At 52.8% G+C, this 22,920-nt stretch overlaps 9 protein-coding genes across 9 annotated transcripts; 6 read left to right on the forward strand and 3 right to left on the reverse strand.

Annotated features, from left to right (window-relative positions):
- Positions 1–82: 82 nt before the first annotated feature.
- HOO65_040018 (putative HIT-like protein) lies at positions 83–640 on the reverse strand (the record flags this gene model as incomplete). Its single annotated transcript, XM_071000545.1, has 1 exon — positions 83–640. The coding sequence occupies one exon, from the start codon at positions 638–640 to the stop codon at positions 83–85; it is 558 nt and encodes a 185-aa protein (XP_070858861.1).
- Positions 641–1,240: 600 nt separating this feature from the next.
- HOO65_040019 (DNA-directed RNA polymerases I II and III subunit RPABC4) lies at positions 1,241–1,550 on the forward strand (the record flags this gene model as incomplete). The annotated part of the gene is made up of 2 exons (XM_071003065.1): positions 1,241–1,440; positions 1,526–1,550. 2 exons carry the CDS (start codon positions 1,241–1,243, stop codon positions 1,548–1,550), a joined length of 225 nt encoding a protein of 74 aa, XP_070858862.1.
- A 411-nt stretch (positions 1,551–1,961) lies between these two features.
- Positions 1,962–3,417, reverse strand: HOO65_040020 (GTPase npa3; the record flags this gene model as incomplete). Its single annotated transcript, XM_071002810.1, has 3 exons — positions 1,962–2,761; positions 2,830–3,258; positions 3,354–3,417. The coding sequence occupies 3 exons, from the start codon at positions 3,415–3,417 to the stop codon at positions 1,962–1,964; spliced, it is 1,293 nt and encodes a 430-aa protein (XP_070858863.1).
- A 739-nt stretch (positions 3,418–4,156) lies between these two features.
- HOO65_040021 (Pre-mRNA-splicing factor cwf19) lies at positions 4,157–7,498 on the forward strand (the record flags this gene model as incomplete). Its single annotated transcript, XM_071002532.1, has 3 exons — positions 4,157–6,393; positions 6,563–6,660; positions 6,819–7,498. 3 exons carry the CDS (start codon positions 4,157–4,159, stop codon positions 7,496–7,498), a joined length of 3,015 nt encoding a protein of 1,004 aa, XP_070858864.1.
- A 1,597-nt stretch (positions 7,499–9,095) lies between these two features.
- On the forward strand, positions 9,096–10,295 carry HOO65_040022 (Protein sym1; the record flags this gene model as incomplete). The annotated part of the gene is made up of 3 exons (XM_071002876.1): positions 9,096–9,543; positions 9,621–9,787; positions 10,239–10,295. 3 exons carry the CDS (start codon positions 9,096–9,098, stop codon positions 10,293–10,295), a joined length of 672 nt encoding a protein of 223 aa, XP_070858865.1.
- An 833-nt stretch (positions 10,296–11,128) lies between these two features.
- HOO65_040023 (Phosphoglycerate kinase) lies at positions 11,129–12,763 on the forward strand (the record flags this gene model as incomplete). The annotated part of the gene is made up of 3 exons (XM_071002760.1): positions 11,129–11,194; positions 11,402–11,822; positions 11,997–12,763. The coding sequence occupies 3 exons, from the start codon at positions 11,129–11,131 to the stop codon at positions 12,761–12,763; spliced, it is 1,254 nt and encodes a 417-aa protein (XP_070858866.1).
- A 474-nt stretch (positions 12,764–13,237) lies between these two features.
- On the reverse strand, positions 13,238–13,692 carry HOO65_040024 (DSS1/SEM1 family protein; the record flags this gene model as incomplete). Its single annotated transcript, XM_071003054.1, has 3 exons — positions 13,238–13,277; positions 13,361–13,472; positions 13,572–13,692. The coding sequence occupies 3 exons, from the start codon at positions 13,690–13,692 to the stop codon at positions 13,238–13,240; spliced, it is 273 nt and encodes a 90-aa protein (XP_070858867.1).
- Positions 13,693–14,722: 1,030 nt separating this feature from the next.
- Positions 14,723–16,874, forward strand: HOO65_040025 (Mitochondrial outer membrane protein iml2; the record flags this gene model as incomplete). Its single annotated transcript, XM_071002659.1, has 2 exons — positions 14,723–16,362; positions 16,427–16,874. 2 exons carry the CDS (start codon positions 14,723–14,725, stop codon positions 16,872–16,874), a joined length of 2,088 nt encoding a protein of 695 aa, XP_070858868.1.
- Positions 16,875–19,534: 2,660 nt separating this feature from the next.
- HOO65_040026 (acetoin dehydrogenase E2 subunit dihydrolipoyllysine-residue acetyltransferase) lies at positions 19,535–22,603 on the forward strand (the record flags this gene model as incomplete). The annotated part of the gene is made up of 2 exons (XM_071002554.1): positions 19,535–21,557; positions 21,639–22,603. 2 exons carry the CDS (start codon positions 19,535–19,537, stop codon positions 22,601–22,603), a joined length of 2,988 nt encoding a protein of 995 aa, XP_070858869.1.
- Positions 22,604–22,920: the final 317 nt, after the last annotated feature.

Here is a 22,920-nt window from a genome sequence, read left to right on the forward strand (position 1 = left end):
GCTACACAACGCTTACGCGTTAACATCGCCAAACGGGCAGGCTTCCCCCCCAAAGCCTTGCCATGGGCTTTGCTATCCTCCCCTACAGCTTTGTAGTGGTTTCCATCTCCGTCAATACTTCGGCTATAGATTGTCGGACCTTGTCGGCCAGAACTTCGGCGTCAGCCTCGTCAAGATCTTCTCTAGTGCCGCGGCCAAACATGGTGAAGCTCTCGCTGAAGCGGCCGCTCTGCCGAATTTCAGGGCGTGGAATGAGGTGGAAATGGATATGCGGGACGACCTGTGCCGCTGCGGCGCCGTTGTTTTGCACCACGTTCCAGTCGTAGACGCCTAGGGCCCGGGTTAGCGCCCGTGACAGCAATAGCAGGTTGCGGCCCAGCTCCGCAGCCTCTGCGGGCGTCGCATTGGTGAACTTCTCCTTGTGATTGCGAGGCGATAGCAGAATATGGCCGCGGGCTAGAGGCATAATATCCAGGAACGCCACCACACTAGGTGTCGATAGAACCACGAATGCATTTGGCGAGATCTTGGTGCTGGAAATAACGTTGGAAGAGGCCGGCGGAGGAAATCGAGGGTTGTACGGCGGGTAGGCGCATACAATGCGGCAGAAGGGACATGGCGAAGAAACGTCGAGAGCCATTGGACAGGGGATCTGCTTAGTGGATGATTGGTGGAGAAACAGGCGCGCTAGCTAGCGAGTAGGGCAGGCTTGGTGGGATGGGAAGAGCATGAAGAGTGATTTTTGAGGTATGCGATTGAAGCGCAGATAGGAGGCAGAGGTATGGCGAAACGATGGATAAGACAAAGCCAGTAGGGAGAAAGAACGTAAGCGCGAAGTTACATAACAAAGTCTTTTGCCGAGCTTAAAGTACAAGCTTGGGGCCAAGCTTAAATGACAGAAGCAGGTTAGTGCTCTCCATGTGAAAGCCGCTCCATACTCACCTCACCGCCTTTTATTCTGCCAGCGCTTTACTCTTACCGCCATTGGTGTCGCATACTTGGATTCTGCCATCATGATTTGTTCACCGCTTTTAAAGTTTCTTTTCGTTTTTGATATGTCAGCCTCCTCTTGCAATCACGCTCCGACACGACTGACCTCTTTGTCGAAATCTAACGCTCGATACCCTTGACCTAGTTGAATAGGCATTGCCGCTATCCCTTTCTTTATTGCGCCGAATATTCCTAGAAACAAAAAACAAACCTCCACTCACTCCAACTTCGCCCTTGCCCTCTCATCATCATGTCGTCTCGCGAGCAGTACCAGATCCCCTCCGGCTCGGGTGCTGGTATCGGCTCTGGCTCAACCAAGTTTGAAGGCCCTGCTAAGCTCAACTACATCTGCGGCGATTGCGGCCTAAACTCTACGCAGCACCAGACTGTCCCTTTCTTGCGCTGCAAGGAATGTGGATGCCGCATTCTCTACAAGCCTCGCACTAAGCGGTAAGTCCTCTTTTTGCTTCCAGACTTCAACTCTGGATAGCCATTTGGGAAGGCTCTGGATCTGTTGGGCTAACGGTTTCTACAGCATGGTCCAATTTGAGGCCCGGTAAACGGCAGGATAAGACACAGAGAATGCGCATGACAGTCGTGAAAAAAAAAAAATAGAACGTTACTTGACTGCATGTCTACTCAACAACGGGATGTGGCGACGTAGTCAAGACCCTCAGATAAGATGGGAATGATGCGTATGGATGGATGCATGGATGGAGATTTGGTCACTGGAGTTCACGGTGTGCTTTCGTGCTACGGCACTGCTTTTTGAATCTTGCTTTGCGTTGAATATCACTAAATTTCTCTATTTCTTTTTTTTTTTTACCGGACCAGTAGCCAATATAACAACCAAAATCAAGAACAAAGTAACTCCATTTTCCAGTTTGCCTCCTCCAAGATGCCGCTACGCCATATTGCTAAATTGTACCCCCTTATTCTATCGCGCCATAGCTCTCCGTGTCATATTGCCTCTAGTGTTTGGTGTAGAGGTACTTGGCAAAGCTTCCATCTGCCATTATGGAGTCTTGCTCGGCTTCTCTCGCCGCTTCATATCTCGCTTGGAGGCCTTCCCTATCCTCCTCGTCGTCATCTGCATACTCGTCCGAGTCGATATCATTGTCCTCAATCTCGTCTTTAGTTCGCTCTGAAATATCCTTAGACGACTGGGCCTCGGCTTTGGGACCCTTGGTGTCCATGTGCATGCCCTTCATCATTTTTTCGAGCTCCTTCTGTCTGGCCTTTTCCTTTTCGGAGTCCCTGGCCGCGCGCTTGCGCTCAAGCTCTGGTTGGTAGTCTCGTTCAAACTCGTCGGCCTTTTGTTGCACGGCGGCAAAAAACTCTTCCATGCCGGTTCCCACGCGAGAGCTCACGCCAACGACGTTCAGGTGAGAATAGAATTCCTCTAGTACTAGGCTCATACTGTTGAGTAGACTTCCCATGTAACCAGAGCCGCCGCCGCCATAAGCCTCGCCAGCGAGAACGTCACGCTCCTCGTCTTCACGCAGAGCAGCCTGGAAGGCCTCGTAGTCGGTCATCCACTTAGTGGCAAAGGAAGCATCCTTGACATCGGTCTTATTGAAAACCAGAATCATAGGTAGCTTTGTCTTGTATAAGATCGAGCAGGCATAGAGCATATTAGACATGAACGTGCTGGTTGACGCAGTGCGGGGTGTGTCGATGACATATGCGATAACAGTAGGAAAGGACGAAGCAAGGGACTCGAGGATAATGGAGCCTGAGGCTGACCAGACAAAAACCTCGATTTGGCCGGCTGGATAGAGTATGTTAGTAATGAGATGAGACTTGGGTAGCATCAGTGTGTTAATGAAGAAAACTCACGAGTGTCGATCAGGATGTGGTTCATGGACTTGGGCTGCTTTTGAGCGGCGACAGGCTTGTCCTCACCCTGAGGATCGCTAGTCTTGTTGGGCTGATCCTGATCCGTACCTTCTATCGCCTCGGGTTTGGCCTGTGTTTCCTTTTCGGCCTCAGCCTCACTTTGTTCAGTAGGCGCAGCTCTCTTCTCCAGCAAGTGCATCACCTGGTCGATTTTGGTAGCAAACAGATTCAGCGACGTGATGATGCCGCCGTTGGGGCCTAAGTTGTACTGTTTCATGACTTCTTCATAGTTAACTGAGTCGCGAATGTCGATGTTACTTTCAAAGGGAACATTGAGCACAGCGGGGTCAAGGTTGATGACATAAGGAGGCTCTTCTTTGCCATGTAGATACGAGTTAATACGGCGCATAAAGGTGGTTTTTCCAGAACCTATAAAAGTTCCAAGTCAGTTGAGGATAGCCAAAAGCAAGCGGCAGGCTAGTTAGTAGATGCAGGTTATAGCAGAGAGTGAAGTAGAGGCATACCGGCCATGCCCACGCAGACAACTGCGACAGGGCGTTTGGGTTTTGGAGTAGTGGAGCTAGACATGTTCGGTGTGCAGCTATGCAAGGCGAGCGTGGATGTTGTAGGGAAGAGGTAATGGGTAGTTGTTGGGTTGTAGTCAAGATATAAGAATCCGACAAATAAAAATCAAACCGGTACGTCACTCATGCTTATAGCGTGGGTATGCAGAGGCATGTCTGGGCTGAGAATAGCTTTTAAGGGTTGTATCATCACGTGCCGATAGCGATGGCTATATGGGTTATGACGTAGTCCCACAACTGACTTGGTCAACAGCACCCAGCTTGATTTCTAGGACGATAGGATAAGTGCTTGCTGGGAGACCAATGAATGATATGGTCATCCAATACCAATCAGATAAGAGCTGAAAATGATACACCAAAATCACTAGCCAAATGCATCACGCTCCCCTCTCTCTTTTTCTATGATCTCTTTGTTTCTTGATTTGCCCTACTGATAAGTGACCTTCTTTTCCTTCATTTCACTATACAGGCTCTTGTCGACACCATTCATATAATGCTTGGTGATGTTGGAGATAATCTTTTTAAATTCTCATTCATGATCTACACGGCTCTAGTATAGAAGTTGTGTCTAACCGTTTGATGCGTAGCACCCATACATAATCCCTGTAGATTATATGGATTCAGCCTTGCTGCGACTAAATTAATTTCTCCATTTTTGTAGCCTCGCCATCCTTTGCGCCAAAGACTGCTGTTTCCTCGTGCTCTTGCATCAGATCCATAATCTACTTTACCTTTCCCTCAAAATGGACAGCGATCTCGCCGCCTTTGAAAAGAGCCTGGCGGCTGAAAAAGAGCAACGCGACCGCGAGGCCGAGCGGGAAAAACGCCACCACCAGAAGAGCAGCGGTCATCATCGCTCCAGTGAAGGTAGCAACAGACACCACGAATCAAGAAGCTCTAGACACCGACACAAAGACCGAGACCGAGACCGTCGAGACAAAGAAAGAGAGGAACACTCTACAAGTAGACACCATGAGCGCACCCATGGTCACAAGTCGTCTCGCCACCATAGCAGTAGTCACAGCCACAAAGATCGAACCCGAGGTCACGACCACGAGGACGATGAGGACCGCCACCGCCACAAGCGATCGCGATATGACAATGAAAAGCGAAATCGAAGCCGTGAACGCAGCCGAATCAGGGACACTAAAAACCACCACATCCCCCATGACAAAATGGATAGTTCTACCTATTCTTCTTCGTCACAACCCAATGCCGAAGCTGCTTCAGCCCCTAAACCTAGTCGCGATTCTTGGATGACGGCTCCTTCTAGCCTCGATATTGACTATGTGCACCGCCACACCAAGGAAGCACCGCCTTCTCGGCCACCCCAAGAAACTGCTCCACGGGAGCTTCACAGGCGCGAACTCAACCAAGGACTCAATAGTCTCCCACTAGTCGCTGCTGACTCGGACTCAGAATTTGAGCCCGAGGATGAAATCAAAATCAACTACAAGTTTGGCGATGAAGGGTCAAAATGGCGGATGGTGAAGCTTGAGGCTGTTTATCGCACTGCTAAGGAAGAATCTCGGCCTGTGGACGATGTTGCGCTCGAGCGTTACGGAAGCCTACAAGAATTTGACATTGCGAGGGAGGAAAAAGATGAAACTGAAAAGCGGCGTTTGTATGGCGCTGGCTACGAAGTAAAAGATGGACCAGATGGGAGTCTGTACGCCGAGCGCATCAAGAGCGCCCCCAAAGCTAACCTCCCAGCCGCTCGACATCAGCCAAATATCCCTCTCCGTAGTGGCATCCGAATGCCCCACGAACAAGGGAGTGCCTCTACACCAAGTGCCACTATACCCATCGACCAGACCGCCTTAAACCGCATGCGCGCTGCGATGATGAAGGCAAAACTGCGCAAGGCCCCCAATGCAGCCAAACTAGAGGAAGAGTACAACTCTGCTGCGGCAGCGTTTGCTACAAACCCCAACGCTACAACGGCCTCCAAGGACGTGATTCTAGGCGCCATGGAAAGCCGTCTTCTAGCTGGAACCAGAGGCGAAACCAAGGCCGTTGATACAAAACGAGGCCGAGAGCGTGGCACTGTCGTTGAAAATACAGACATGTCGATAGAGGACATGGTCCGTGAAGAGCGCCGCACTCGTGGTGCTACGGGCGGGGAGGCCATGAGAATGGCTGAGCGGATTGCAAAAGACACCAAGTTTGACGCCGACCTCGACTACATGGATGAAAACGCAGCCAAGCTAGCTCAGCGCGTGCACAAGAGCGAAATTAACCTCAAAAACACAGCTGTGCATGAGTTCCAAAAGGTGCAGCGTATTCTAGATAACTGCCAGCTTTGCGAGCACGAAGACTCTGGGACACCTCCGGTGGCTCCTGTTGTCGCTCTTGCAACGCGTGTTTACCTTACGCTTTCGCCTGATCCGGCCATTGCGCAGGATGCGGCAGTCATAGTGCCGCGCATTCACCACACTAACCTTCTGGAATGCGATGACGATGAATGGGAGGAGATTCGCAACTTTATGAAGTCTCTCACCCGCATGTATCATGACCAGGGCCGGGATGTTGTCTTTTACGAAAACGCAGCAGCTCCGCATCGCCGGCCCCACGCTGCCATGGTTGCGGTGCCGATCCCGTACGAAGATGGCGCTATGGTGCCAGCGTACTTTCGCGAGGCCTTCCTTTCGGCCGATGAGGAATGGTCACAGCACAAAAAGGTTATTGACACGGGCAAGGCAGCACGTGAGGGCCTTGGTCGCTCGGCCTTTCGCAAGATGATCGCCAAAGAGGCACCGTATTTCCATGCGTGGTTCACGCTTGACGGTGGGCTGGGCCATGTCATCGAAAATTCCGATAAATGGCCCCGCGGAGACCTGTTTGCCCGGGAGGTTTTGGGGGGTATGATGGATGTAGCGCCTGAAATACAGAAGAAGCAAGGCCGGTGGAATAGAAACGACCGACGCGTGGATGGATTCAAGAGCAAGTGGCGCAAGTTTGACTGGACACGAGTATTTGAGTAGGCAGAAGGTAGTAGTAGTATGTAGTATAGAGGGGCATGACAGGGGGGGCAGTATAAAAAAAAAAGAAAGAAAAGAATTCTTATAGCAAACCTGCAGACTACTGGCTACGGCCGTTCTTTGTTGATCATCAACGCAGCATACAATCCGGAATGAACACACAAACAGACAAAAAGATATCCTCTCACCAACCGAAATCGAATCGGTGACCTTTCGATGGCAATTCTTTCAAGTTACAGTCGAACGTGATAACCAACTACACCATGGTGAGTATCGACAGTGGTGAACCACTGCGCATGGCAGGCTTGCTCCGGAAAAACCCTGGATATTAGTTCTTATATAGGATAAGCCAAAAAACGGCCTGGCCTGTAAGCCTGGGCAGACAAGACACCCGGAAGGCTCGCCCGAGTGCTATGGGTCCCAGGACACATGGGCATCAAAGGCAATGAGCTAGCCGATACCCAGGCCAAGTTGGGATGCCAGGGACTGGTAACGGAACACCGCTTCAGCCTTGCAGGAGCACGGAGATGGAGAAGAGACCAGCTACGTCTCGACTACGAAGGGTGGTGGAAAGAACAAAAAGGATACCGTCCGCTTGGAACCGGCGTCCCCACTGAACCACCCTTCCGCAACTCCCGCTACAAAGGGCTGACTCGAATAGAGCTGGGCCATATCCTCGCGGCTAGAACTGGCGATGGAGACTTCGACAGATACCACGAGCGATGGGGACACAACTGCCCACTTGGATGCAGAGCCTGCAACCAAGCCAAGGAACGAGGACACTGGTGGACCTGCAAGGCACTACCCAGACCATGGAGCCAAAGGTTCGCGGACAAGCTCCTTAAAAACACGAAAGCGACAAGTTATGTCGCCAACGTGCTTCGCCGCAACCTGATGCTCCTTAAAGAGAAACAACAACCCGAGCCCGAGCTGAGCTGTCTGGACACCACAGAGGCAGCCCCCCCTCAAGAAACGCGTAGAGGCAGGTCACTGCCACCGCAGACTACAGGGGAGCGACCACAACAAGGGCAGCCTAGGATGACACAACCAACTCCACGACAGCAAGGGCAACAACGAAGAAGGGGACGAGGAGGGCGAAGTTGAGGGAGAATGGAAGGGGAAGAGAGAAGAGATAGGACGAGGAAACGTTTGCAGGACAGGAAGGAGATGTCGAGGAGGGCTCCGTGTGAAGGTGTGGAGGGAGCTCTGCTACCAACCACCAGCAGAACGGGAAAAATATTAAAAATGATGCGGCAGCAGCCATGCATACGGAAGGACAAAACCGCTGTACTCTGCCGGGGCCTACCCCCCGTGCTGAAAGCCGGCGGCCTTTTAGACTAGATTACACGCGGTCGTCGCAGACCAAAAATACCTGGAACCCCGCAGGCACGCCCTAGGGCAATGCTGGACAGAGAGCCATCCTGGCCCAAGCGCCGGACCCTAAAAAGTCATAGGAGGCGCTCGAAATCCAAGCAAACCTGCAATTGCTGACCGCCCAGGAGGAGTCACGGGAAGCTGACATCAGCCAACGGCTCCTGTCCGGAATATGCCGTCGTATTACCGCGAAATAATTGGTAGGTAGACGTAAAATAATACAATACAATACAATACAATACGGCCTGGCCTGTGCGAAATAATTGGTAGGTAGACGTAAAATAATACAATGCAATAACGGCCTGGCCTGTTCTCTGTTCTTTTATTAGCACGCTGTGGCTACTTTCAAACATGGCCAAGTACATTCCAATTAATTGCTACTGCTTATGCTAGCAAAAGTGAGAATGAAAAGCCGTTCATTCATATTTATAGCAAGCCTGGCTGATGCTTCTTTTTCGTCCTTGACAACTCTAAAAACATTTGCGCTGCGCTGCTATCCTTTGCCCCAGAGAGGCTAACTTCTTATTTCATCATAACCTATACTATACACCTACATCTACGCCTTAGCAATCAAAAACATTCAACAGCTTCAGGCTTTCTTTTTTGCGTTGCAGCTCTCTCGAGGAGGAAGTGTGCCCATTACGCAACTCACAATCCCTTGGCTGCTGCCGGTGTGTGGCTTCCGAATACGTCACGATGGCTTCCGAACGCTACGATTGCCGATTTTCCCGCCATGTGCTTGGATATAACATCATGGGGATATTTGTAAGTGTGTTTTTCTGCTTCATACAATAAACATGGCTTTCCCATTGTTTTCTGCCCAGCCTCTCCCGGCTCTTGTCCCGGAAACTCGGCCCCGCTTTGAAACCTATTCCGCCTTCTTTTTTCGTCACAAGACCGAATGTGATGGAACCCAAGCGAAAGCGAAAGAATGGGGTAGTTGCCAACAGGGGGGATGTCTCCTTGAAAAGATCTCAACCAGTTCCCTGGAAAGGAACACCATAATCAAGAGAAAAAAATGCTCAAAAAAGACCAAACATTAGCCCTCATAATCCCAGCCTTCTACTCCTTGAACATGGCAAAATAAAACTACCGACAGGCCTATTATTCCCAGTGGCGGCTTAGCTGCAACCAGTCTAGCTTACATGCCAGCTTACTGCAGCCCAATAGGCTAAGCCGTCGCCCTTCATGTCTCACTCCCGTACTGTCTCCCAGCCTTGTCAAGATCAGCCAGTTGTTTTGTTTCCTATTCTCCTTTCCCGGCCTGTCATCATCTAACAAAGCTTCTTCGCAGCCTCTTCACTATCTAATTCCCTGGATATCCGCCATGGTACTCATCAGGTTCGCAGTGGGCATGTTTAATGAGCAATACGCAAAGGCCCCCTTGCTCACCACAGTCGCTGTTAACGGCCTCCTTGGCGGCATCGCTGATACTGTAGCCCAGACTCTTACCGCCGTTAAAGCCAATTACAAGCACAAGCAATGGGTCAAAGCTCACGGAGAGCCGGCCCCTATTGCGTCCGAGGTGGATATTGAGCTTGACGAAAAGACACTGATGGCCTGGAAGCAGGCTGTCTTGCCACGGGCACCGGTCCCGGCACAGCCGTTTGATCCCGAGCGCCTGCTGCGTTTCGTCGGGTATGGAATGGCCATGGCACCTGTGCAGTTTGGCTGGTTTAAGCTGCTGGGAAAGGCTTTCCCAATAACAAAGACGGCAGCCATGGGACCGGCACTAAAGAGAATGGCGTGCGATCAGCTGATCTTTGCACCCTTTGGTAAGTATCCCACGCACACGCGCCAAGAATTACAAGTCGACAAACGTACTAACTACCCGGCTCTCCCTCTCTGACAGGTGTTGCTGCGTTCTTCACGGCCATGACGCTAGCTGAAGGCGGCAGGAAGGCAGCCGTGAAGAAAAAGCTGCAGGACATGTATCTGCCAACCCTCAAAACCAACTGGCTTGTCTGGCCGGCCGTGCAAATCGTCAACTTCCGCTTCATGCCGGTACACTTCCAACTTGTAAGTTCTAAATTCGTGTGCGCATGCATGCATGCTTCGTTTAAACTTACCTGTCTCTACTAACTTGCTTTTTTTCGTACCTACTAACTTCTCTCTTTTTCTCTTTTCCCTTCCTCTCTAGCCCTTTGTATCCACTGTTGGGATTGCATGGACGGCTTATCTCTCTCTAACCAATGCAGCCGAAGACGTCGAGGTTGTGTCTCATTTGCCGTCTACTATTTCTCTATAGTAAAGGCACCACACCACAATATCGGCTTCTTTCCTTGCAAGGCGGTACCCGCCTCTTCAACTGCCTAACTAATCACAACTGCTGCTACGTGTATTGCCGGCTGGTCAAACAGGGACCGGGCCGATATCAGTAAGGCCAGAGCCGGCAAATCAAGGCACACTAGTGATGGCCTTATTATATATAGAGGGGAATAATACAAACAGTATCTCTTACATCAACTAGGATTTCTGCTTCTTTTGCAACGCCATGAAACATGGCATGGCCTCAGTCGTAACATGATAGGAGCGTCATAGGAGCGCATCCACTCCTAAATTTTCTCTCTGCGAAAAGCGGCGCTTCGGATTGCCTCAGTTGTCCAAAGCGTGTGTCAACCCTAGTAACCCTAGGTGACCACTCCTAGAACAGACTGGCTTGCCCCCACTACTGCTCCGAGTGCTTTTCTTTGTGTCCAGTTTTCTGCAGCTTTCATTGGTCGAGGCCCTAAGCTTGCCATGGATGAATGAATGGGTTGCTTGGCTTCCGGTCTTGTCGTCCGAGCTCTTTGTGTGTGCAGCAAAGTGCGCTGTTACTGGCTACTAGCTACTAGGCACTAGGAGGCCTGTTATTATGTGTAGTAGTATGCTATACAGGCATATCATTCATTGTACGGGCTGCCTTGCTTGTAGAGAGATTAAAAGCCCGCAGTGATGGTTATGCTTCGCCTGTATGGGAGGATCGTCAGCCAACCATCACGCCACCTAAAACCAGTGCGAGAGATAGCGCATGTGTCCATGTGAATTGCAAATATGTCTTGACGGCTGCGGTGCTCAGAGATATGGGCGTGCCATTCTATGCAATATGCGTGCATGGAATTGAAGATTTACCTCATACATTCATCTTGTATCAGCCAAGGCAGTTGCCCACTTAACTTAAGTGGAACCGCCAACCCCACCACCGAAATCGTAAGGTGCGCTCCTTCCTCTACCACCCCTCCCTCCTCTGTATAATCGCCGGTTATTATCTGAGGATTTCTGATTCTTTTTTCCCTCTTATTTTCTCTCTTCCTTTTTTCTTTCTTTTCCTCATCCACAGATCAAACATTACCTCCCCATACACCACATACAACATTCAAGATGTCTCTGTCTTCCAAGCTTTCGATCACCGATGTTGACCTCAAGGGCAAGCGCGTCCTCATCCGTGTAAGTAACTTCTCTCTCTGTTTCTTCCTCTCCCGCCTCGAGTTGCCTCGCAAGAGCCGACTTCTCGCTGCTTCGATTCTCTTCTTTTGCCTCTCTACCCCCACCCCTGGCCGGAAGCTTCCTCCTACTGCGCTTATACATTCCAATCTCCCTCCTCTAAACGATGCATGCAGGTAAGGCCCACAGCAGCTAACCACTCTTCTGCAGGTCGATTTCAACGTCCCCCTCGACTCCAACAAGAAGATCACCAACAACCAGCGTATTGCCGGCGCCGTCCCCACCATCAAGTATGCCATTGACAATGGCGCTAAGGCTGTTGTCCTAATGTCTCACCTGGGCCGCCCCAACGGCCAGGTCAACGAGAAGTACAGCTTGAAGCCCGTTGTCCCCGAGCTTGAGGCTCTGCTCGGCAAGTCGGTCACCCTTGCCCCTGCCTCGGTTGGTCCCGAGGTTGAGGCCCTGGTTAACAAGGCCGACAACGGCGAGGTTGTCCTGCTGGAGAACCTCCGCTTCTACATTGAGGAGGAGGGCTCTGCCAAGGACAAGGATGGCAACAAGATCAAGGCCGATCCCGCCAAGGTCGCCGAGTTCCGCAAGGGTCTGACTGCCCTGGGTGACATTTTCGTCAGTAAGTACTACTACTGCTACTACTACTACTACTACTACCCTGCAACCACTACTAGCGCAGAAAGGAAGAATCGCGGGTGTTCTTTCCTCCCTCTTATCCCCTTCTATGCAAGCCTGCTTATGCAAATCCCTTCTACAACCTACAAATAATCTAACCTCTCCTTCCCCCCGCCAGACGATGCCTTCGGCACTGCTCACCGTGCCCATTCCTCCATGGTTGGTGTCGACCTGCCCCAGAAGGCTGCCGGTTTCCTCATGAAGAAGGAGCTGGACTACTTTGCCAAGGCTCTTGAGAACCCCCAGCGCCCCTTCCTGGCCATCCTGGGTGGCGCCAAGGTTTCGGACAAAATCCAGCTCATTGACAACTTGCTGGACAAGGTCAACACCCTGATTGTCTGCGGTGGCATGGCTTTCACCTTCAAGAAGGCCCTGAACAACATGCCCATCGGTACCTCTCTATTTGACGAGGCCGGCTCCAAGAACGTCGCTAGCCTGATGGAGAAGGCCAAGAAGAACAACGTCAAGGTTGTTCTCCCGGTTGACTTTATCACTGCCGACGACTTCTCGCCCACTGCCAACACTGGTAGCGCCACCGACGCCGAGGGTATCCCCGACAACTGGATGGGTCTGGACTGTGGTCCCGAGTCCGTCAAGCTGTTCAAGAAGACCATTGACGAGTCCTCTACCATCCTCTGGAACGGCCCCTGCGGTGTCTTTGAGATGGAGAAGTTTGCCACTGGCACCAAGTCTACCCTCGACTCTGCCGTTGCTGCTTGTGAGGCTGGCAAGATTGTTATCATTGGTGGTGGTGACACTGCTACTGTTGCTGCCAAGTACGGTGTTGAGAGCAAGCTGAGCCACGTCTCTACCGGTGGTGGTGCTTCCCTCGAGCTGCTGGAGGGCAAGGCTCTGCCCGGTGTTGTTGCTCTGTCTACCAAATAAGCTTGAACTCCATTGCAAACCATAGTAGCTACTACATTAATGAAAGAAAAAAAAATGGCAGAATTAAAAGGGCAACAACGGGAGCTATTTATATGCATGTGCCTGTGTGTGTGTACGTGTGGATGTAATACAAAACTGAGAGTCACCTGAGCCGATTTTGAAAGGCATTATCATTCATAGCTAAACGGAAAACAAGGTGACAAGCCAACACAACATGCCTGTTCACGGCCGCGACAAGCCGCCGATCTGGCCAGCTGCTAGGAGTGGATGTCCAAGCAGCGCTAGCTGTCATGGCATTCCTGCGTGTGGTTATTAAAGAACGCATGTGTAGATAAGATGTATGTATGCATGTGTTTAGGCGTAGGTTCCATGGGTATGTTGCATGTTATTGCGTGGTTCGTCCTTGCTGCGATGGGTGTTACGTGCGTATCTGTCGTGTGGTTGTCGTGTCCGTAGTCCACCAGGCAAAGCTGCTCATCTCTTCTTCGCAGCCTCTACTTTTTTCAGTTCCTCCCTATAGAAATTCTAGTTAGTAATTCGGTTTCCCTGCGTGGCTTTTGTCCTTCAAGACTTCTTTCCGGGATGGGCAAACCATACTTTAGCTGGACAGAGAAGTCATCGCTGGTGTCGTCATCGTCCCAGCTTTCCTCCCACAGATGCTGCGTCGCAGTGCTGCCACCCGCAGCTTCGGACTCTTCCTGCGGCCAATCTACACCATGCACAGCCGTGCAGTTAGCAGCTGTCATTTCACGTGTAACCACTCGCACCCACGCCGGTTCCTAGACCACAGCAATAGTAGACAACTCACCGTCTGCGGGGAAGTCCTCGAATTCGTCGTCTTCACCGACTACAGTAGCCTTGACGGGGGCCTCGACAGCTTCCGTGGGCTTTTCAGCAGCCGCGGTCTTGGAATCTCCAGCAGCAGCCATTGTGTTTAGGATTCGTGGTAGCTCTGAAGAAGGTATGTCTAGGTATACAGATTGGAGGGGCCAGCAAAGAGAAAGGTATTTGGCAAATTCGTCGGCGGGGGTCGGTCAACAAAGCTATGTTTGCAGGCTGCTGTGTAGTAGGGCGTTTCTAGCTTGTGTCTGTGTGGCGGACAATCGGGATGGAATCGCTTGGACTGTTGGCTGGTCTAGTAAGCGTCTTGACTTATTGCTCTCGGGTTGACGAAGCTCTGCACTTACGACGAAGCTCCATTTCAGCCTGGCGAAAAGGCTGATGACAAAGAAATCAGGTCATAAGTATTCTCACACAACGACAAGGGTTGTTTGTTTATCTCTAGGGTTACTGGATAGACAACAACAAAGTGGCTTTGATTTCAACTTTAGGATAAGCAGAGGGGGGGCTTAGCACACTAACTACATTATCAGCAAGCGCTACTCCCTCCTCCTGCGAGATTATTCACCCATGGCGGCAAAAGTGCTGGTGTTTATAATTATCTTGGGCCAATTGCATCTGTTTTTTTACCTGATTCGGGGGCTTTCCCTATGAAATGCTAACGTAGAAAATCAGCCCCCTTGTCTAAAGCTCTCCAAGTCAAGGCTGCACACAAAGCCACCATTAAGAGACAAATTCTCTAACCGAGCAGGAAGGCAACCGAGTTAGGTAGAGTGCTTTGGCTGTTGCGCACTGCGCCTAATCAACGGTAAGGTATACTTACTGATACATAATACAAGACAAGGTACAAAAGTACATACTGTCTAGAAGGAAGTTGCAATGCAAGGAAAGAAGCGCGCAGAAAGAAGGTAGTTGCTTTGGTGTGTTGTAAGATCGACCGGACTCGAGACTTGCTCTTTCCTATTTTATTTGTCTTGTTTCCCTCTTAGAAGCGCTTTTTCTATATTTATTTATGCTTCCCTTATCTTGTACAAGTACAAGCCTCGCAATTTCACAGCACTTCTTCATTCTCTATATACTCCTCCCCCTTTTTTTCCTCATCTTTGGCCGGCCTCTACAATGAATAGGCTATCTGTCTGGTTCCGTTCCGCTGAGTCCAGCTCATCTGGAGAGCCTAAAATGTCACTGGAGGATCTCATGCGCCAAGAAATGGCCGACATTGAGGCTGCCTTCAAGGCTACAGAACTCATCATGGACGACGACATGGACGGTGCCGAGGCTCTCCTTCAAAAAACGGCGGACTCGTGCTATCATGCGCTATCCCTTGCGGTCATTAGTTTTATGAGGGCCATCTTGGGCTTTGAAAAGGAGATTATGACGTCGGCGTCTGCCCAGCTTAACACCTGCGAGACTCGTGCATATGCCGATCAGAAGCGTGCCGAGAAGGAATTCACGGTTGAAATGTGTGGCTTCTATCCGCCCGGAACTGAGTACCAGTTGGTTCTTGCCGAAGCCCAGTTGATGGGGGCCGTGGTCGGCGTTCTACACGAGAGCATTACTGAGGCCCTGAGGAGCTTCTACAAGTTGAGGAAAGCATATTTTACGCTGGAAGCTCTTATGAAGATTGAAACTTCTGCCTTGAACGCAGAAAAGAATGGTAGCTTAGGTCCGGGTCAAGACAGCCAGTTCAACAATCCCCGCGATGTCTTTATTCATAGTGGAACCAACATGTGCTTCGGCATTCTCCTATTCATGTTCTCCATGATACCTCCCTCGTTCTCCCGCCTTCTTTCTATGATTGGTCTTAAGGGCGACCGCGAACGGGGCATCCGGCTACTCTGGGAAAGCACTGAGTACTCCAATGTCCATGGCGCAGTGGCGGCTCTGGTCCTGCTCAACTATTATCATGGCCTGCTTGGCTTTAGCGATATTCTGCCAACGCCCGAGCACTGGAACGACAGTGCTGACGCCATTGGCTATCCCCGGGCTAAATGCGAGGCTCTGCTAGTCCAAATACAAAAGCGGTATCCGTCTTCTGGCCTCTGGCGACTTGAAGAATCGCGGCTGTGCTCGACATCCCGGAACCTCGAGGGGGCTATTGCTGCCTTGCGCCGCAGCGATGCCCCTGCCCCGAAAATGAAGCAAGTTTCTGCGCTGATAAACTTTGAGCTGGGTCTCAATGCGCTGTTCATACAGGACTGGCCTCTCGCAGTCGAGGTGTTTTCACAGGGGCTAGATCTTAACGATTGGAGTCACGCCGCCTATTACTTCTTCATGGGCTCTGCCGAAGTCGAACTCTACCGCGATGCCCTTGCGGCTGGGGACACCGAGAAGGCCAAGGAGAAGAAAAAGGCTGCTAGCGAGTTCCTGGCCAAGGTTTCCGAGACGTCAGGCCGCAAAAAGTTTATGGCTAAACAGCTGCCGTTCGAGCAGTACACTGCCCGCAAGATAGCCAAGTGGGAGGAGCGAGCCAAGACCTTTGATATTGATCTTATCGACGCAATCGGCACAAGCCCGGCAAGCGAAGTTATCCTGCTGAGCAACGGCCATAGACGCATGAATGCCGCCGAGGCGAAGAAAGCCCTGGATCTCTTAAGCTGGGACCGACTGACCGCTCCTGCTAAGGCCGTTGAGTCCATCAAGCAGGTCCTTGATGAGAGCGCAAGCAAGCTTGTCTGTGAAGCCGCGCTGCTAAGGACTCTTGGCCGTGTCTCTGAGGCATGCCAAATTCTGGAGAGAGACGTACTGTGCCACGACAAGTAAGCTATATTCGAACAAAGATTCGCGGAGAGATGTGGGCCGATACTAATGTTCGTCTTGTAGGTCCGCCTTCAAAGGCCCCAGCCGGGACGACTGGATCCTCCCAACTGCGCACTACGAAGCGGCCGTGTGCTATTGGAACGAGGCCTGCCCTCAAGCGGCAGACATGAGCGAAACGGCGCTTTCTGCATCCCCATCATCACCAGCATCGCGATCAACATCGGCGTCTCCCCCTGCCCAGGACGCTCCGAGCACGGCTGCGTCCTCAAACACCGATATTAGCGGTACAAACAGCCCAGGCGCCTCCATAGCCACGCCTAAAACTAACAGCATGTCACAAAACAATTTAAACTCCAACAGCTCGTGCCGTGAAAAGGCAAAACTGTGCCAGTCACACCTGGACAAGGTGGCGAACTGGGAAGCGTTTGTGCTCGATGCCCGCATTGGGCTAAGGGTCCAGACGGGCCTGGAGACCATGAAGTGGTTCCAGGCTAAAATGGGCTGGGCGTAAAGGACAAGGGAAGGATAACAAAACTATATATTGGCACCCACCAGGAGATGCAGGGGACGGGCACTGGGCCAAGAACTAACACGATGTTTTTAGTACTAACCCTGGACGGACGTCTAACCCTCTCCAATAATGAAAACAACACAATGCAAGAAAGCAAGCCCGTGCCCAAGTGAAACAAACAGATTGCGGTGGACAGACGTGCCCTGGGTTTTGTGGGCAGATGCCACTATGTGAGCAGTGCGAGCAGTGTGAGCGCATGAGAGTGAGTGAGCGAGTTTGGGTGTGGTGTAATAGTTGGCGAGCGAGTGTAGGGGGAATTACATCATCAAACAAAGCACGTGGTCCCCAAGGATATCGTCTGTTCAGTAGCCTTCTTGCTCGCTTCACTGAATAGAACACATACTAGTTTCTAGGGGGGTGCATAGTTGATGGTATTATTTACACTTGGTGGGCATTCGCGCGGGCCCCCAAGGAGTCTAGAAACCACGCATGGTGGCATTCTAGAAGCTTGGAACACTGTGCTGCGGAGCTTTGACTGCGTGGGAGGGAAGCGAGAGAGGGGAATAGGCTGCTGGAGCAAGGTCTGGAGACCGGATGTGTTTCATAGGGTTCCATTCATCTGAATACTGATACGAGAGATTGGGAGATTGGGCGATAGGGACAGAAGCTGTTTGCAGGCAGGCCGTTGAGTGGATGCATATGGAGGGAGAACGGAGATGCCAGGCATGTACAATTCAAGATTCGAGAAGCATGCCGTGTTAATTAGGCATCTGTTATGCAGGGCGTGTACGTGAATATGCATTGCCCCTGGAGCGTGTCTTGTGCAACGTGTGCAGTGCAGTGCAGTGCAGTGCAGTGCAATGTAGAGTAGTGTTTTGTCTCTGTTGGACAATGCAACCTATTATACCTGCCGTTATGCACCAGGGCCGAGGCGCACGAGAGATGAGATCGGAGGAGAGTGGAAGTGCCGCCGGCCTGGTACTCTGGCCTGCCTGCGCCGCACCAGGCGCCATATTTTTGGGCTTCCGAGGTGCTTCCTAGTCTCGCGTCCTGATCTCGCGTCGGGCTTCTGCCTCTTGTCTCGGCAGTTGACCGCTGGTTTGTCTTTTACTTGTCGTTTTCTGTTTTCTGCTTGCTTATCCCACCTGGCTTCGTGCTATTCCTCATCCGTCCTGTCCCCTTCATCCTCAGCATCCTCCATCCTACAGTGCAGGCCCCCCCTTCCCCCCCTTCCACCTACTCGGAAATAAACTTCTGACTTGGCCAATAGTGTTGTGCCAAACTGGGCCTGGGGTGGCAATCTAATATTGTCCATCTGCAGCCTCCATGCATTGTCTCTAGCAACCTGTGTATGCCTGCATTAGCTGCAATCCCATCCCCTTAGTCTCCTTGGAGAATCTGTGCCTGGGGGGGGGGGGTTTGGTAGACGAGCGCTGCTGCTCTTTGCATGCAGGGACTATCATATAGAGGCGGCGGCGGCGGCGGCAGTAGCAGCAGCAGTAGCAGCAGCAGCAGCAGGTTCCTCGTACTGTTGATGAGCCTTTGCGCCAGTATTAATAGCATTCTTTAATCAAACAGCCGCATCCTGTTATTTTGCACGCTAGACAGCCAGCCTGTTGGCTGAGATAAATCCTTGGGGCCAGCAGGCATTGGGCTATCAGACGACTGACTTGTGCGTGCAAATCCAAATCCAAATCCCCATCCTACAAGAACACAGGAAGAGAGAGCCTAGGAGCGGCAGGGGTGGTAGGGGCAGTGGCGGCAGTAGCGGCAGTAGGGGCAGAGGCAGTAGAGGCAGTAGAGGCAGTAGAGGCAGTAGAGGCGGTAGGGGCAGTAGAGGCGGTAGGGGCAGTAGGGGCAGTAGGGGCAGTGGGGGCAGTAGTCGCAGCGTCGTCGCAGTTCGTAGTGTACGCACTAGTAGCTCTAGCGGCCTCCTCTCACTCTCTCACTGGCATATAACACAACTGCGAATCTTCAAGCCCTTGGCCTTTCTTTGCTTGCTCTATCAGCAAGAGAAGCCTGCAGGCCTGGACTAGGCCGACGGATAGCAGCTAGCAGCCAGAAGCCACGCCTGCCCCCCTGCCTCTTCATCTCCCGCCCAAGGTATGAATAGCCCGCTTTGCCTCTTATACCCTCTGTCTCTGTCTCCCGACAGCAGCGAACCTTGGCCGCCACGCTGGTGATTGGATTGCTGATTTCCCAGCTCCGCCTGGCCGCCTGCCACTGTCCTTCCTACGGTTGCATTCTCTCATTTGCTGTGCCTTTGTCGACCCTCGATCAAATCCACTCTGTTCTGGGTGAGGTGACTGTAGGAGATTACGGTTATTAATGAGCCTGCTTCCTTAAATCTTTCCTGGCTGGAGTGAAATTTCCTCCTCGCGGGCAGCTGTTGTTGCTTTGTCTGCTTCTGCTTCTGCTTCTTGTGCTGCTCCTGTTTCTCTCGTAGCTGTCGTTGTTTTCTTTCTCTCCTGCTCTCTTTCCTTCTTTCTTCTCCTCTCTCTCTCTCCCCTTCTGATTCCTTTTTCCTCCCTTTCTTTTTTCTTCTTTTCCTCTTTCCTCTTCTTCTTCTCTCGCTTCTAAGTAATACTCACCGTCCATCCCTATCTTCCTTCCCAGCTTTCGAGTCGTCTGCACTGGCGGTCTCCTTGTTTCATTGTTCAATGATGGACTATACCATTCCCGCCCTGCCCCCTATTCCCAAACAGACTCGCCAGCACTCGCGCCAAAAATCGCTCCAGAAAGCGCTTGGCCGCGTTCAAACTTCGACTTCACATCCTTACGGCTACCAGACTCCGCAAAGACAGCACCGGCCATCGCACTCGCAGCAGAACGACCAAGACAAAGGCCAGGATCAACACCAGCACCAACGCCAGCGCCTGCACCAACACCAGCACCAGCACCAGCACCAGCACCACGCCCCGGTGCCACCTGCCAGCCCTGAGGTCCTCAATAGCCTTATTTCTAGCTTTGCTGTCATCCAGAAACCATCCTCAGCCAGCTTGGACATTCCCTCGCACACGCTGAGACCACTGCCACCGCCTGCAATTCCCACTGCCTCGCTGTCAGCACCCCTGCTCGCCCCTGCGCCCTACCACGCTGGCGGGAGCTTTGGCGTCGACTACGGCGCTTTTCACCAGCCTTCTCTCGAGGACCTGCGTGCCGACAAAACCTCTCCTCCTGATCTCGCTGCTGCCCCTCCAGTCATCAAGACATCTAAGCCTCCCTCGGGCTACTCCTCCCTAACCGCGCCACGCGGCCTTGTCCACCGCGACTCATCAGGCGGCCTAAAGGCGCTGCTGCGCTCCAACTCCCGCCCGTCCTCCAAAAGCTCGTCGTGCTCGAGAGACGACTGCAACCAGAGCATCGGCAACATCTCCATAGACTGTAGCGCAGCCGCTGCTGCTAGTATCGAGCTGCGGAGATCACGGTCAAGCGATAGCTGGGGCCGGAAGCAGGGCCGCAACCAAAAAGGGCTCATGTACATGAGCTCCAAGGAACAGCTGCGCGAAAAGGAGTACGAGAAAAAGATAGCGAGCCTCGGCGCATCTGGCGGAAGCGTCGACCCTAATAGTCCCACGCTGCGGTCCACAGCACCGCTAGCCGAGATCCCCATTACCGAGGAATACATTATTGCTGCCGACATGCCTGCGTTGCCAACAGCGCCCGAGCATACCGTTAACAGCACCACTAATACCACAATGCCCGGAAGCCACCGCGCTTCGCCAGGTATTGATGGCGTCAGCCCGCACCAGATACCTGTACGCGACTCGTCGCTACGCAAGACCGGCTCGTCCGGCGTTCGCAGATCCTCGGCTCGCAACTCGCGGTCGAGCAAGCGCGACAGCAGCGGCGGCCCTGCGCACGATGAGGACGTAATCCCCGAGCATAGCGAGCCCGCAAGACACAGATCCGACGTGTCGCTTGAACGGCGGCATCGCCGTGGTGTAAGCTCCTTGGATGCCGGGATATCCCGCAGGCAAACACCCGACAACTACTATGCCGCTGGCCAGTCGCCTCCCATGGGGCCCCTAGCTAGCCGCTCGCACACCCCCGTCCACCGCCATGTGTCTGACAGCTATAGGTCGCCACGCAACGGGCTTGGTGGCATCGCCGCGGACGACCTAGAAGACGAGGAGGGCGGCGCGCCTTCGCCAGCCGTTGCCCAGGGCCGCAGACGCGATGACAGCTCAGACCGCACTAGCAAAAGACGTTCGGGCCGCTACTCCTCCGACGCCTTCGATGGCGTAAAGCTTAAACGTAGTAGTTCCCGGCTGAAGCGTCTGTCCGGCGGTGGCAGCTCTAGCCCTAAGCCCGACAAGGCCGAGAAGAAACGGCTGTCACAAGGTCCACTGCCTGAGCCCTCGCGCTTCTCGGCTGGCTACGAACGCCCTCAGAGCGCAGACTCGATCGATGATGCCGTAGAGTCGTATCTGTGCTCGCCCCGGCTATCGCAGAAGATCCGACATCCGCAGACTGGGCGGGTAATCTCGTTCTCTGAGGTCGGCGACTCCGAGGGCTGTGCCGTCTTTTGCTGTGTGGGCATGGGCCTTACGCGCTACATCACTGCCTTCTACGACGAGCTGGCGCTGACGTTGAAGCTACGCCTGATCACGCCCGACCGCCCGGGAGTTGGCGACAGTGAGCCATACAGCGATGGAACTACAACACCATTGAGTTGGCCTGGTAAGTTTGCCCCCCCCCCCCCCCCCCCCCGCCCCAAACGCAGCATCCGTAAATTGCTTGCTAACTAACAACCTGTTGTAGACGACGTCTACGCCATATGCCAAGCCCTCAAGATCAACAAGTTTTCCATCCTGGCACACTCGGCTGGTGCCATTTATGCACTCGCGACAGCCTTGCGCATGCCGCAGCACATCTGCGGCCGCATCCACCTGCTGGCGCCTTGGATCCCCCCCTCGCAAATGAACGTGTTTGGCAACTCCCAAGCGCTCCCGCCCACCAACGCCATCCCGACCTCGCAGCGCATCCTGCGTGCATTGCCTACGCCATTCCTCAAGGCTGCCAACAGCTCTTTCATGACTGCCACCAGCAGTTCCATTACCAGCTCTCTGCCCAAAACGCCTCGTCGCAAGAGAAAGTCTAGCAGCCAGCATCGCTCGGCTAGTCTAACCGCCAGCCAGGACAAGGAAAACATCGGCTTCCCGCAGGGCTCCAAGCCACTCAGTGACCCGTACCCGAGTATGACAGCCACTGAAAACATGGACAGAGTCAAGCCCGGCCTCGTGGGTGCCAGCGGCAGCCAGGCGCCTGACACCAAGATCCTGACCGCGGCGTTTGATGCGCTGTCTGACAAGGAGCGCCAGAAGATCTACGACGAGCGTCTGACCCATGCCATTTGGGAGCTGGCTACGACTGGCGCCAATCCTGCCGTAGACCTGCTGGTATGTCTCGAGCGGCGGCACACGATTGGCTTCCGCTATGTTGATATCACGCGGCCCGTTGTCATTCACCACGGCAGCCGTGACACGCGTGTGCCCGTCGACAATGTCCGCTGGTTGGGCAAGACGATGCGGCGATGCGAGGTGCGCGTTCTGGAGGGCGAGAGCCATAGTCTTATGGCCAGCGCCACCGTCATGGGGTCTGTGCTGATGGAGATCTCCAAGGAGTGGGATGACTGGATCCGTGCTTCAGGCCCCGGATCAAGTAGCGGCGGCCCCATCTCGATGCCGCTGCCGCCACGGTCAGCGCGCGTAGGCATTCTGCGGTAGCGGGGGCAGGGCAGATGGCACAGCGATGTGTCTCTCTCTTCCTGTTTCCCTCCTTCCTTTCCTTCTATGCCGCCCCCTCGTATCTCCCCCCCCCCCCCCCCTTTCTACTTCTTCCTCCCCCTCTTCTCTTCCTTTTTCTCTTGTCTTTCTCATTATTTGATAATGCCCGCAATGTACCTGGGCCGCGAATCCCATTCTACCTCCGGTTTCTCTTCTCCTTTGTATATGACTTGTCGTCCGTTGTGTGGTTACATAGTGATTGCTCTGTCTAGATTTTGGTGTCTATAGTATCTCAAATGCGTCTTGAAGACGGCTGC

Source organism: Ceratocystis lukuohia (assembly GCF_044167205.1).
Source record: "Ceratocystis lukuohia strain C4212 chromosome Unknown Supercontig4_pilon, whole genome shotgun sequence".
In the NCBI taxonomy this organism is placed as follows: Eukaryota; Fungi; Ascomycota; class Sordariomycetes; order Microascales; family Ceratocystidaceae; genus Ceratocystis; species Ceratocystis lukuohia.